Source organism: Tursiops truncatus, chromosome 7 (genome assembly GCF_011762595.2).
Source record: "Tursiops truncatus isolate mTurTru1 chromosome 7, mTurTru1.mat.Y, whole genome shotgun sequence".
NCBI lineage: Eukaryota > Metazoa > Chordata > Mammalia > Artiodactyla > Delphinidae > Tursiops > Tursiops truncatus.
This window is the reverse complement of record NC_047040.1, coordinates 57,759,241-57,774,774: the sequence shown is the minus strand read 5'-3', so window position 1 is coordinate 57,774,774 and position 15,534 is coordinate 57,759,241. Positions and strand designations below refer to the sequence as shown.

The window sequence follows — 15,534 nt, the reverse complement described above, 5'->3', positions numbered from 1 at the left end:
ATAATTTTAATACGATTCCCTTCCCTAACAATGTTAATGTAAACAGTAAACAAGTAAAACAGTATTAATTAAATGCTAAAGGCACAAGAGTAAAAATGAAGCCTAATGTAATCCATATTATGACTGGGTGGATTCCTGTTACCCTTCATTACTGTTCCACTTATTAAATCTCATTCATAATTAGAAATTCTAAACTATATTCCAACTACACCTTCCTGTTTATTTTAGAACAATTACTACTGGCCAGGTCCTTATAAACATCAATCGCTTAAGATGTCTAGACTAGATGTCTCACAAATCACATATTAAAGAATCACATATTCTTTAAAAATAGGTGTGAATAAAAATAGAGGTGAATGGAGGCAGCCCTTGTATTATACAGATCCCAGTGTGTTTTCAAAATAAGCTTAAACTTTAGCAAAGACTCTTAGTTCCGATATTAGAAATGAGCACTTTTCAAAACGTTAAATTGAAGCTCATCAATTTTAAGGAGTCAAGCTTTCTGGAAATCTAAGCTTTAGCATTTAAAATACATTAATATTTAGATATTCCTTCTTAAATTGTTGCCAAATTTCCTTAAGATAAGGAAAAACCAAGGAAACAGGTTGGCAAGCGCCATCTTGTGGACTCCCTAGAAAATGTTTTCACTCTATTCATCAGTACAGTTCCAGAAGCAAATCATTCTAATATTCAATACAATGTTCTCAATATTCAAAATGTTACTTTAATTTAAATCAAAGTATTCAGTTTTCCAGGGCCCAAATACCAATAACTGTAATGAAGTACATTTGTGAATTTATGATCCTTCTTCTAAAGCACTTGGAATATTTATAGCCAAACCATCACATTTGATCTTAAGAGCATCCTCAGGAGTTAGGCTGGTAAGATATATTATGCAACTATGAAGCCTGAGAATCTTATATACCAAAAGGATTTTACGAGCATTTAGTCAGTGGAGAAGTTAGAATAATTCTCCTAATTTTGTAATGTAGCAAATAGTCTTAGGATAGTACCTTGCAAAATAGAGGCCTTTTGTTGTTTATAAAAACTCAATTGCAAAGTTAACAAGAATTCTAAAGTTTAGTGGAACTAATAAATAGATACATCCATAGATCCTGTGTGTGTGTGTCTTATAAGCAAAAGTTTACAAGCTGAGTTAGGAGTTAAGGTACGTAGTATGTGAAGATGGCCCAGGGTCATGCTCATATGATCCTCTTTAGACTTTAGAAACAGCATCGTTTTATTTTTTCATATAATATTAAAGATGAAATATTAATATTCTAAATTTACATAGTGGCCTAGAGTTGCCTCACCACCAACCCCAAAATATGTTTTCTTTGGCCCACCACAATGACTTCTTTCTTATTAGAGTTTTATAAATGACTATTTACAACATAACCACCATAATATTTTAGTTGCCTTGTGACAATATGATAGATAACATTATTTCTACAGCAGCTTTCTCAGGAGCTATGCATCTTTTTATAATAAGGCACTGGAAAATAAAACGTGAAGACTATTAAATTTCATCTTTGGTTTGCTTTCTTTAGAAAAGAGTATGTAAAATGATAATACGGTGTTAAATATACCAGTTCTTTCAAGTTTTCAGCATTAACAGTGTATTTTTATAATTAGGAAAAAGTTTCAGATGGATATAACTTAAGGAAATAGATCGGAAATATAGAACATGAGAGTTTAAAGTGGTAGACTTCACTCATTTCAGTTTATATTACCATTTCTAAGTCTGCCTTAAAATCATAACGTAAGTTTGAAAAAGTGCTGATTGAGAGAATTTATTATTAAAAGTGGCTGCATTTTCTCAATAAAAAAAATTTAGATATTATAAATTCTTGATCTCTCAATCTAGGGATTACTAATTAAATGGAGCTTAATTATATTTCCATAAGCCTTCTGTTTAAATTTTAAAATAAATAAAAATTGTACCTTGCCATCTAATTATGGCGGCTGAAAATACATAGTAAGCAACATATTAAAAGTGCCCATTTTGAGCAGAGTTCCCTGTGCTATACAGTAGGTCCTTGCGGTTACCTATTTTAAATATAGCACTGTGTACATGTCAATCCCAAACTCCCAATCTATCCCTCTGCTCAGTATTCTGTAATAACCTAAATGGGAAAATAATTTGAAAAAGAATAGATACATGTATATGTATAAGTGAATCACTCTGCTGTACACCTGGAACTAACACAACATTGTTAATCAACTAACTATACTTCAATATAAAATAAAATTTTTTTAAATTTATTTCATCAAAGAGTTGTAGTTTACATTTGTTAAGATCTCTCTCATTTCCTGGTTAAAAAAAAAAAGTGCCCATTTATTTTAAATGTAACCTTACTAATGAAAAAGACTACTTGGGACAGATCTTTTGCAAATTATCTAACATTAATACACGTAGCATACGTTAATGTTCCTTCTTCTCCTGGTAACGGAAAATAGCTTATTACAGGACCTGAAACATTGGATATTTTCTGTAGAGACTTTTATTAACTTTTGATTAAGTGAAAATTACTTCAAAATATCATTTTTAAGTTTTCAAATGCCTCTGTTTTCCCTAAGGTCAATTATGATAACTGAAAAACAAGATGAAAGGAGAAAAGTTTTGATTAGAGGAGTGAAGTCAAAAGGCACCTGGAGCTGAATGAGGTCTCACCCCAGAGAAACAAGGGATCTGCGTGTGCAATCACTGCTCCTTCCCTCCCATCCTTCCCCAGGTTGTGTGAAAGATTGAGAAAAAAGAGAGAGCAAGAGCTCCTCTGTCTGGAGAGACGCAGAACAGCAGGTGGGGCAGGGGCAGCCCAAGAAAGAGGTTCTTGTCTCTCCAGAGAACTGCAGAGCCATCTGTCTGGAAAATTCAGGATGACAGGCCTCGAAGTATTCTGCAAGTCTCCCTACTGTAGAGCAACGTCTGTTTCCTCCTTTCTTTTTATTACTGTATAATTAATCCATCTTGTTCTTTTTTCTTGTTCTTTAGAAATAATTTATCCTTTTAAGTTCAACTAAAAGAGTGAACTGGCAAGTTGAGAATCATTTCTCATTCAAAGAATATAACTTAAAAGTCTCTGGTTCACTTTTCAACGTTATAATGAAGAAAAAACACACGAACTTTGCTTTTATGGCTCTCATCTTTAACTACATATTTTGCACACATATATAATGAGCATTTTTATAACATCTAAATCTGAGAATATTAACAAATGTCATCCAAAGACTTAAATAGGTAGGCTCACCAAAAGCAACTTATAGGAGTGGCAAAATCATTTTCATAAAAAAATTTTTCACAATTAAATGAAGTATTACTGTCAATACATGAAATGTTCTATAAACCACAGACTTCATCTTTCTTTTTGGGTTTCAGCACACTCTGAAAAACAATCACTAGCATTAGCTTTTTGGTCCACTGCTTAGTGACTTCTATTCAGCAACTTTAGAAACACTTCATAAGCCAGTTTCCAAATGGCGGACTAATATACAAATGTCCTATGAACTTGGCTAACCCACCGAGTCCTGAAAGGGAGCTTGAACAAGGCAGGGCTCTTCACCATCTCCTTGCTAATGGCCTGAGAAAGTCTAAAAGAGCAGAGAACGTGTATGAAATCAGGAGAACCCATCATTTCTCTTACTTTTAGCACGGTCTCTCCACAAGGAGGGAGAGTATTCTGTTTTCAGGTGAATACTGGACACAATGCAACATTAAAGGGACCAGCAAAACAACCTAAATTAACAAGCCCTGTGTGTGTAGTATCTACTGTTTAGTGCCCCTTCTCCAGGATTAAGAGGATTTCTACAGAATAAAAAGCAGTATAAATTCAACCAGAATTTCACCAGAAACTTTTGGAAAAAGTCAAGCTAACAAAAGCAACCAATCACAAAGTAAATGACATATCTGCCTTTGACATGTATCAATACTGCAGGAATATATGCATTTCTTCCTTTAAAGACTGAAAATAAGATCATCAGACAACAAAAACAATATATGAGAGATTTTGAGATATGCTTACTATTGTTAACTTGTTTAAAGTATTATAAAGTTATAGAAAAAATTAGAGAATGCTTTATATTTCTACCCTGGAAACTGTTCAACTATGGAAGTACTGTGGTTTAATAACTCTTTTATTCACTTAAATATTTTTTGAGCACCTGCTATATGTGAAGCACATGTGCCAAGTACAGAAATGAGAATGACTCTTCCCTTATAGGAACCATCAGCCTAGAAAACATATGATAAAGATACATTACTACTGTGAGAGGAACACATTGACAAATGTCACAGGAGATTCATGGATAAAATGATAAAGAATTCAGAAGATGAAGGGATTCCTTCTGAATGGGTGGCAGGAGGCGGAGGGTATGGATTGCGGTACTGAAACGAAAGGCAGAGCAAGAGCTGGAAATAAGAGAAAGGAACAGAACGGAAGCTATTGCAGAGATCAAGCTGCAAGAGTTAGCAGCTGACTGGGTACTAGAGGCAAGGGGAGGGAGGACAGAAGGACAAAAGCTAAGGATTTGGGGCTGGAAATGTGTGGAGTCAGAAATGTCCGCAGGAAATCCTGATAGCGATTTGGAGGGCATGGAAGGGCAGAGCTGGAGATGGAGACTTGGGAATCACCCACACAGTACTCACTGCTGAAGCCTATATATTCCCAAGTGAGAAAGGAAGGTCCATTCCTGAAAAGCAGTAACAGGGGAGCGAACAAGAGAGAACTGAGGAACAGTGAAAGGGAAGAAAAGAATAGCTAGAGAATACAATGTCTGAAAGACGAGAAAAAAGTTTCAAGAAGAAAGAGGCAATCAAAAATAGCAAATAGTGCAAAAAGATCAAACATGACAACAATGGAGAAGCCACTGTCTACTGGCTGTGAACTGATAAAGCACTTCCAAACAGAAGCAGAATGGAGGCTCTTCTTGACCAAACTTTAGTTAGGCTCCTCTAATCCCATTTCTAAAGGGCTCAACCTTGACCCCTGGCCTTGCCAGGCCTGCACTGCCCAGTTTTAGCAATTCTAAGTCACTTTAGAAAGAATCCCACACCTTTGATACCTGATCCCTCCTGATACCTAATCAAATTCCTCACCCCCCCCCCCACCCCGGGACTTCCCTGGTGGCGCAGTGGTTAAGAATCTGCCTGCCAATGGAGGGGACACAGGTTCGAGCCCTGGTCCAGGAAAATCCCACATGCCACGGAGCAACTAAGCCCATGCACCACAACTACTGAGCCTGCACTCTAGAGCCCATGTTCCACAACTAGAGAAGCCACCATAATGAGAGTACCTCGCACCGCAACGCAAAGTAGCCTCCACTCAACACAAAGAGAGGGCTAGACTAGAGAAAGCCTATGCACAGTAACGAAGACCCAACACAGCCATAAATAAATTAATTAATTAATTTAAAAAAAAATCCTCACCCCCGGCCCTTGATATTTGACCACCTGGCCTGCCCTCAGCAAGAATCCTGTTAGGTCAGTTTAACAAGAACTCCCCCATCCTTGTCTCCTCTTAGTAATTTTCCATCCACTGATCACCCCCCCACCAATCTGCTCCTTGACTATAAATCCCCACTTGTTCTTATATTTGGAGTTAAGCCTGATCTCTCTCTCCTATTGTGATAGGTCTTGACACCTATTGCAATAGTCTTGAAGAAAGTCTTCCTTGTTTCAACAAACGTCAGAAAAGTTTCTCCTTTCACAGTTGTCAATCTTTTTTTCACTAGAGATTAATGACATTCACAAATGTCTCATAACCAATAATGATAAAATATGGTGGCTGAGAAGAGAGAGTGTAGAGGAGGGGGGGGGTGTATACAGAATGCCATTTCAACAAACCTCTGGTAAGAAGAGGGCCACCAATAACTCAGGATGGCATGAGAGGGTTCTAACGCCCTCATATAGAATAGGAAAGCATGGCTGTAATCAGAGGGAAACGATCCAGGATTCAGGGGAGAGGAAGGAACTAATGATACAAGACAGAGAAAAACGAATTCCCACGCTTAACTGTTTTTAATCCTCTTGCATTGTATCTTTTTGGAAACCACCTCAGATTCTTTCTGGAACAATGAGAGGTGTTAATAAGTAAAATTTTCCTTTTCTTTCCACTTAAAAATATGAATGCTGAAACTGTTGCTTATATCTGCTCTTCTAATGAATATACGAAAACTAATAGGAATGCTCATGTAGCACACAAATTTATTATTATGAGAGAAGGATTATATTGTTTTTATTTTCTGACCTCTAAAAGGTTAAGTTAGCCATTTGCATACTGAATTCCTATTCAATTTGATTACCTTCGCTACTGTGAGGGTAAAGCACAAACAAACCAAGCTAATTTATGTGCAATTCCTTTGTAATACTGAAATGAAAAGGAACAATAGTTTAATGAAGCGGAATTTGTTATCTAATTATACCAAATAATTTAGAAACATCTGCGGGTGCTTAGTAATACTATATTTAAACCTCAAAGAATCTGCTCCCGTTTTATTCAGGCTTCTGCGAGCTTCCAGCTGGGGCTCCATATTAGAGCATGGAACCAAGGGATGGTATGATGGCACATTTACCAAAGTTTTTTAAAAATGAAGAAATGAACAAAAGAATTATGAAAACTAGAGAGTGTGTATCATATACCATACGGATTTGGGCCTTAAAATTAACTTCCAAATTTAAGGAATACAGTAGACTACTGTGACATCATACATTCATTGAAACCTTTATTGTTTAGCTCTTGAGTGGCTGCATCACAGTGGCAGTTGTTAAGGACAGAAAGAAATCCATAGCTTTCCCATTAAAGAACTTCACCTAATGGGGAAGATAGGACAATATAAACTAACCATTATATCACCACATGAAAAGTGGCAGGGCAGAGACATATATACAGCACTATGGATGCAGAAAAGGTGTAACTAACTCACAAAGACCACACAGGAGAGATGACTATTCAAGCTGAGTTTTGCGAGATGTGTAGAGGGGAGTGGGGCAAAGAAGGGCTTGAGCAATGATGCCAAAGCCACGTTGGGTACAGTCCCTTCTGGAGACTTCAAGTCCTTCAGCATGCCTGAAGCACAGCCTCTGAGGAGGGGATAAGATATGAGGCCAAATAAGTAGATAAGCAGCAGTCCTACCTTTTTTTGTGGCCTCACTGAGTGGCTTGTGGTTGGGATTGAACGCAGGCCACCGCAGTGAAAGCCCGGAATCCTAACCACTAGGCCACCAGGGAACTCCCAGCAGCAGTCCTATCCTGACAGCCTTATATGCAAACTAGGGAATTTGGACTTAATCTTAATGGTGATGGGTACTCGCTGGAGGATTTCAGGTAGGGAAGTGAATTGCTAGACTAATAAATTTCTAAGAGGCAGGTTTGAGTTTCCAATTATGGACGCTAATACAATAAGCAAGAATAACCCAAAATAATAGAGGAAGAAAAAAGATAAGTGTTTAAACTGATTCAAGGTTGTTTACAGGATAAGTGTATAGAGTGACAGTCCACTGTCACATGTTTATTCTTCGCTCATTCACTTATTCACTCAATAAACTTGGATTGAGCACCTACTATGTGCCAGCCATTGAGCTCACAGTCCTTGATATACTTTAAGTGTCATGGGGGCTGGGGCTAGACCTGACTATATTCTGGATTACCTCCCAAGAGAGAAGTAAGCCTTGGCCAGTGTATTTTTTACATTTTCAGAGTGCACTAGAAAGTACCAAGTGCCCAGCACTATCAGAAATCTCTCTGCTCTTCCCTGTACCTCCCTGAACCAGATCTCTACCAGAGCATTCTCAGACAAAGTCTACAGTGGCATGTGACATATATTTAGCCACACATACAAACAGAAATATTGCAGAACCACTTTTTCAAGTGGGTCAACAGACTTGTGAAAAAAACAGAGAAACTCTGTTGGTATCTTGGATCTTTGCTAATAGTTATCATAATAATATTAGTAACAATATTAGCTACTATGTATCTTCAACCACCGTGTTAAGGGAATTAATAGCCCCTGTTTACAAATAAGGAAAATGAGACTAGGATTTAGAGCTGACACTTGGCAGAGAAAGGACTAAACGTAGCTCTCTTACTCCAAAATCGAAGCCCTTTCCTCTGCACTTCATGCTACGGAAGTATCCTCCACGAGCTTCCCATCTCACTCAGAGTAAAATCTGAAGTCCTTACCATGCTTTACGGACAGAGCCCTACATAATCTGTGACCCCAACACTCCTCCTCCCCCAGGTGTCTCTTTGCCTTCACCTCCTAGCACTTCCCCAGCTCACTCTGCTCCAGCCACGTTGCCCTTCTTCCTGTTTCTCAAAACTGTTGAGCACATCCCTGCCTTAAATCCTGTTCCACGAGGTGATTCCCCATTTTCACAGGACTCTTTCTCTTACTTCCTTCTAGTCTCTGCTCAAAATCCACCTTTGCTGTGAGGCCTTCCCTGACCACTCTGCTGCATAGCTAGCCCCATCCTCTTCACCCTGCTTCATTTTTCTTCACAGCATTAGCCCCCTGGCACATTATACATTTTTCTCTGTCACCATCCACTGCATATATAAGTTCCTTGAGGACAGGAACTAATATATACCTCGCACATATTAGGCTCTCGATTCATCAAACAGATGAGTAAATGAATCACTAAATAGGAAAACACACCCCAGGCTACACAGCTACTCCTTAGGAAAATTATGAAAGAGTAGGCTTCTTGTTTCTGCTTCCTTTTCCCACTGTATCATCCACTCTTTCGCCCTCACCCCAGATGTCCTGAGCTTTTATACTGCTTTGCTTATTACACCACCACCTACAACACAAGTCCCTCTCAGTAGTGCCCCACCCTCCAAACAAACACTTCCACCACTTTCTTTTCTCTTACAGTGTAGCTCCCTCGGTCAAATCACTTGTTTGTCTTACTACTTTAAGATCTTCAGTCCATAAATTAAAATCATTCTTCCATGCTATATGAAGATAAGTATCTATATTTAGCATGTTATTCTTTACAGGTAATAGGCTAAAAAAACATGCTTTAATTTTAATATAATGGTGTAAAATTCATTCACCATAAAAGGCCTGCAGGGGAAATATTTCAGTCAGGCAGATGTTTACATAACCCTCAAATGCACATCTATCCACATACCTGTTGTCTGTCCCACCTATTACAAGCTACTTCAAATCCTAAAATCATCTCTGACAAAGTAATCTCACAGCCATTAAGGAGCTGAAAAACAACATTCTGTATAAAAAGTATATGACAGAAAGAATAAAGGCTGAAGCTATGTGTTAATCGCAGAAATGGGAAAATCAGGAAAGATTAGCAGTTTAAAGAGGACACATTCCGTTTCTGAAATGTCAAGTTTGTGGTCATAAAAATCTATTCCAGTGGAGATCATGTTTCTTGGACAACATCCTTTTTCTGCTTGCTTTACACCATGAAATATACAAGGTCCAATGAAATCCAAAGGTAAAAAGTCCCAGTGGAAAGGGAAAGGAACCACTTTCAGCACAGCTGGATGAAACACAATGAGGTGGTCCCACGCCACCAAGCTGCTGGCGGCAGGCCTGGCCTGACTCATCTTCCCTTCTTCCCCAAACTACTCCATTGTCTGGCAATAAGTCTTTCCAAGAAGTGCTTGCTTTTCTAAATTTAAAACAACCATTCAAAACAGGTAGGGGTATCTTAACGTATCAATTTTTAAGTTTGTTATTTGTTCCTTGGGGAATAAAAATTAAAAAAAAAACTTTCTAAAAACATGGAGAGTTCTAAAGCTTCCTGTTGTAAAACCACTCTTTTAAAAATAGTATTTTCTGAATGAAGTTTTTTCTATTTGCAATCCATGGTGTCTGGCTCTTTTAATCTAACGGTTTGGCGTCAGACATTATTTTATGGTTTTGAATATAATATAGAAAGTTACAAGAGAAGCATTAATTCAATTTGGCAAGTATCTTTTGACTGCCTAATGTGTGCAAGATTCTGTGCAAAAGAAGATGCTGGAACAAAAGTGATCACCTTATATCCTGAACAAATTAGCTGTTACTCAACAACAATAACAACAAATTAAAAATAAATAAAAATAGTATTTTCTGTTTTTACAGTTTAAGTGAAGTAAATTTTCCTTCTATTCAACCTGATTTCCTACCCTCCCCCATCATTTTATTAATACAATCTTATATTGAGACGAAACCACATACCATAAAATTCACCCTTTTAGAGTACACAAAGCAGTGGTTTTAGTATGTTCACAAAGTACTCATCCTGCTTTTTAAATATAAGGAGCTAAATTAGGAATGTATATTTGTAACTTTATTTTGACAGACATGATTCTTTTTTTAATATCAGTTTTCAGTATAAAATATGGTTACATCATTCTGCTTTCTTAGTTTCTCCTACTCTGTTTTTTAAGTACAGTAGGATATTAATAAAAAAATCAAAGTTTATGGGAATCATTTTCTATGTAAGAATGACTTATGACCGGTAATTGGTTGTTAAGGCCAGACTCGAGAATTTGTCTTTCATCGGGTTTGCAAAGCAAGTTCACTGACTTCTTTTAGATTATATATTGCAGATAAAAAGTTCTTTAAAGGTGCTGTTACTGATACTTTATAAGATTGAGAAAACATCAATTACCCATATCAAAGGATATTATCATTACTAGAGGGACTTTTGAGAAAAGCTGCACACAAACCCCAGCCTCAGCAAGGAACTCTGTGTCACGGCTGCTCTCAAGATGAACCAAACTGGGCTTCCATGGTGGCGCAGTGGTTGAGAGTCCGCCTGCCGATGCAGGGGACATGGGTTCGTGCCCGGGTCCGGGAAGATCCCACATGCCACGGAGCGGCTGGGCCCGTGAGCCATGGCCACTGAGCCTGTGCGTCCGGAGACTGTGTGTCCGGAGCCTGTGCTCCGCAACGGGAGAGGCCACAACAGTGAGAGGCCGTTTACCGCAAAAAAAAAAAAAAAAAAAAAGATGGACCAAACTGCTAATACTGAAGTTAAATCAATCTGGTGAAAAACATATAGCTTACTGTCCTTAAGTCATTCCTTCAGAACTATTATTATATGACATATAAAGCACAACCAAACAGTATTTTTCTGCCTAACTATCTTATGATTGCTTTAGATTAGTCTAAAACATGTATTCTCAATGGGGGTAAGACTGCCCTCAAGGGAGCAAAACTTAGCTTCTGGGAGTCAAAAAACTTGACTCTTTTTATGCATAAAGCAGACAAACATACAGTCCATAAACAGAGTCTCATGGGGAGAACAATTAAGAAAAAATGTCTAAAAGGCTTCTTACAGAGGGTGATTTTAAAAAAAGGTTGAAAAACACTGATCTAAAAGAAACTGAAACTCTTCTTGACAACTGTGTCAAATGTTTGTAATTACACATATCACTATCTCCTATCTTCAAAGATCAGAATGCTTGTAGGATGGTTATTTGCAGGGGCAGATGTGCCTCAAAAGACTGCATAACCAACATTCCTCTTACACTGTACACAGATGGTGACTATCAGAGGTATAACAACTATAATTCTTTTATCTCTCTTACATAGTGCCAAGTCTGCAAACACTAAAAGAAAAAAAATTTAAGCTGAGATGTTAACTTTTTGACACCAGTTAAAGAAGGAATATGCACAAGTACTTAAATAAGGATGGTGATTTTAATGACAGCTGAAAAGATGAAACATTCTAAAAAAAAGTAGCTGGGCTCTCACCATCGGAGCACCCTGCTGCTTAGGTAACTCCCTCTCATATTCCTTGATGAGCAACGTCTGAAAAATTAAAATTTCAGCAGAGAGTGTATTCAAGTGGGAGTTCCCTATAAAATTAGCTTTTTGTCAAATAAATCATACTGAAAATATACAGCTGTCTTTTTAAAAATACATTTTAATGCCAGGACAGTAATGGAAATCAGAACATTTCCTAACTGTACCACAAAGAATACTCCATTCCCATTTAACTGCTCCAAAGGATCTCTGCCAAGATGCCCATAGGCAGGTGTGTCAGGATAGTGAAAGATGCCAAAAAGAGCAGCATAATGAAAGGTTTCCATGGCAGTAGAAAAGTGTGAGGAAAGAATGTAAGAAATTACAGTGTAATCCTAAATATTAGAAGTGATCTATGGCAGTGATGACGGTAAATAAATGGTAAGAAGAAAAAAAGGCAGGGAGCAGGGGCAATGTCAGAGCCAATTCTACCCAGGTGGAGAAGAGAGTTATTCAGGTTTAGCTAGCCTAGCTGAAGTGCAACTGAGTTCCCAATCTCATCAGTTGGCTGGGCTATAAACCAGAGCTCTGTTTAGCTATAAATGACAGAAACTCCTGCCAAGGGATGACCCGACAGGATGCTTTTTCCTCAGCTCTGGCAGTGGTTACTTTGGGGAGGCTTAGGTAGAAACTCTATGGAGCTCTGACCTTGATGGCTGAAAAGTCACACCTGTCTAGTTTCTTGTTCCTACCTTCTCTTCACCAGCTCTTAGAACTTTATTTCATTGTTCCTCGGTTCTAGGTTGGTTATTAAGAAGGGATATGAGGTACTTCTGACTAAGACCAATTAGTTAAATAGTAATATCTAAAATAAAATCTATTTCTTCTAGCAGTCCTTGGGGACTGCTCTTAACATATTCAAAAAGCTATTTTGAACTGGGCAAGTTTGAGCAAATCTAGTATTTATCATTAATATAATAGTCCTTAAACTTGAATGGGCCTTCGAATCACAGAGGAGTTCCTTTAAAATCCCCTTCCTCTAAAAATGCAGATTCGTGCTCACTTCAGCAGCACATATACTAAAATTGGAATGACACAGAGATGTTCATTGCTGCTCTATTTACAATAGCCAGGACATGGAAGCAACGTAAGTGTCCACCAACAGATGAATGGATAAAGATGTGGCACATATATACAATGGAATATTACTCAGCCATAAAAAGAAACGAAATTGAATTATTTGTAGGGAGGTGGATGGACCTAGTGTCTGTCATACAGAGTGAAGTAAGTCAGAGAAAAACAAATACCGTATGCTAACATATATATATGGAATCTAAAAAAAAAAAGTTATGAAGAACCTAGGGGCAGGACAGGAATAAAGACGAAGACGTACAGAATGGACTTGAGGACACGGGGAGGGGGAAGGGTAAGCTGGGACGGAAGTGAGAGAGTGGCATGGACATATATACATAGCTGCATAGCACAGGGAGATTAGCTCAGTGCCTTGTGACCACCTAGAGGGGTGGGACAGCGAGGGAGGGAGGGAGGGAGACACAAGAGGGAAGAGATATGGGGATATATGTATATGTATAGCTGATTCACTTTGTTATACAGTAGAAACTAATACACCATTGTAAAGCAATTATATTCCAATTAAGATGTTAAAATAAATAAAAAATGAATAAAAATAATAAAAATAAAAATGCAGATTCCGTGGGTCTCTGGGCAAAGGAATCTACATTTTTAACCGACATCTCAGATGACTGATGGTGGTGTGCAGCCACACTCTTGAGATCAACTGCTGCTCTATCATTACTGAGAAAATAGCCTCTGCACACAGATATACTTTGCTTTACAACAGAGGAATGTTCTTAAAAATTGTAACCAAATTGGATTTTGCAAACTAAATTCTATATTCCCACAAGATGACTTTAAAATTTTAAAGATATTTTATTCATCCTGAGGGGTGGGAGTGGTTTCTTATACCTTCTTCTAGAGGTCAAATTCCATGCTCTTCCATTCCTCACCTCTACCTCAGTAGTTAAAGATTTAATAATTTAGGAATCCATTTAAAAGAGCCTCATCACATACTCCATGTCTCCCCAATTTATCTGTTTTATTCATTGAGAATGTCAGTCTTTTAAAAGTCGTTGATTTGTAAATCTTATCTTTGAAAACAAACCTTGAAAATGCAGACTCTCTTTAGGAAGGAAAGTCAAAAACAGTTTTAAAGAGAATTTACTGCAGTAGATTTTACTACTATGTATTAGCTACAACAATGTAAGATAAATGCTTCTTCAAAAGAAAATATCAACTACTAGTAAAGCCATCATTTTTAACTTCTATACCAAAAAAGTCCACACTTAAGGAAATGCTTCTACTAAGTAATGCATATTTGATACAAGGTATTGAAAAACAAGAGATTTTTATTATTTCTTTCAGAGAAAGAAGAAACATTTTTAAAACACTCATGGAGAACCACCAAATAAGAAATGTCATTTCTAGTACTGTGGGTATTTGGGCCAAGTAAGCATAGTCCCAGACTGAAGATTGACAGACTATGTCCTAGGCTCAGTTTTGCCACAAAAGGGCCATGTGACCTTGGGAAATAACCTCTCTGGGTCTAAATTTAATTTGAAAAATAAGATTGTTAACTAAAAGTAATTCTTTAATTTCAGCAGATTAATTCACTCTGAAGTATTTACATCAAAAAGCATTGTGGTATGTGATGCCTGTAAAGTGCTTGATCAAATGACATTATTAAAATGTAACTGGAAACTTGATATTGTGAGTAACTCACTAAGACTGTCCTTGTAGCTATCAGGTACATATCATTGGACTTTCCTCCTTTGAAAAACTGAATACTTTGATCATCTAAATTTTCACATATTGAGTTTTCTTAAAGCAAAGTACGTAAGTACCACAGTTTGTTTCTGTAAAAGAAAATAATTTTTTCAGTCCTTCTTTCCAACCCATTGTCATTACAGACTCTGGGGAAAAACAAAACAAAACAAAAAAACCTTTAAGTCTTAATCACTGAAATAATGTTACAGTAATTACACCACAGAAATAACACTTTCGTAAAATACTCAAAGATATTCACCTGAGACTACTTATTCACCTGAGACTACTTATCTTCGGTACCAACTTTCTTCTGTCTACTCTATTTGTTAGAGCAACATTTTCAATTTTAGCAAATATTAAAATAAATTCACCACTCATTCTTGTTTCCAAAGGAACATACCGAGTCCAAAAACTTCCCCCAAAATCCAACAGGAATCAACACAGGCATTTGACAATTCCAGGGAGGTTGGGATGCACAGACATCTTGTTCAAAATGAATAAACTTTCCAGGACCTTTATTTACAGACTTGAGAAACATAGGTTTGGAAACAACCAGCTAACTTCGCTCCCAAGTTGGCATCTTAGAGAATCTTCCGTTTACAAAACACCCAGGACCTCAGAGCCTCCCTGCCCAGAATTGGCAAGGGGAGCACACGCCCATCGGCCCTGCCTGGAGAGGAAACAATGGGAGAGGCGCGAGGGAGCTAGCCCGGCGCCCCGAGCGGCCCAAGTCCGCGGCCCCGGCCCGCGCCCGACACCGCCTGTGGCGTCCCCTCCCCAGGCGCCCCGGCCCCCGCCCTCGAGCCCCGCGGCGCCGCCCACCTGCGGCGGCGCGGCCAAAGGGCTGCACTTACCAAACAGGGTCAGGGCCATTGTAAAGGCGCTTGGCAACTGCTCGCCGCCGCCCGCCGGTCCACGCGCTCCTCCCAGGCCGGCCGGAGATCACCGCATCGGCCCGATGCGCTCACACCTCGGAGGGAGCGGGGAGTCGGA

At 38.3% G+C, this 15,534-nt stretch overlaps 1 protein-coding gene across 4 annotated transcripts in view; it reads right to left on the bottom strand.

Moving 5' to 3' along the window:
* The window catches only part of CHN1 (chimerin 1), a 176,367-nt gene extending 160,833 nt beyond the window's left edge, over positions 1-15,534 (bottom strand). For 3 of the 4 annotated variants that reach the window (XM_019922598.3, XM_073807549.1, XM_073807550.1), the window contains exon 1: positions 15,396-15,534. In XM_019922598.3, the coding sequence (XP_019778157.1) occupies positions 15,396-15,414 (19 nt within the window). In that variant the 5' untranslated portion in view covers positions 15,415-15,534. Of the gene's footprint in view, positions 1-14,941; positions 15,005-15,395 lie in introns of those variants that run through there. The other variant, XM_073807548.1, reaches the window with a different exon arrangement.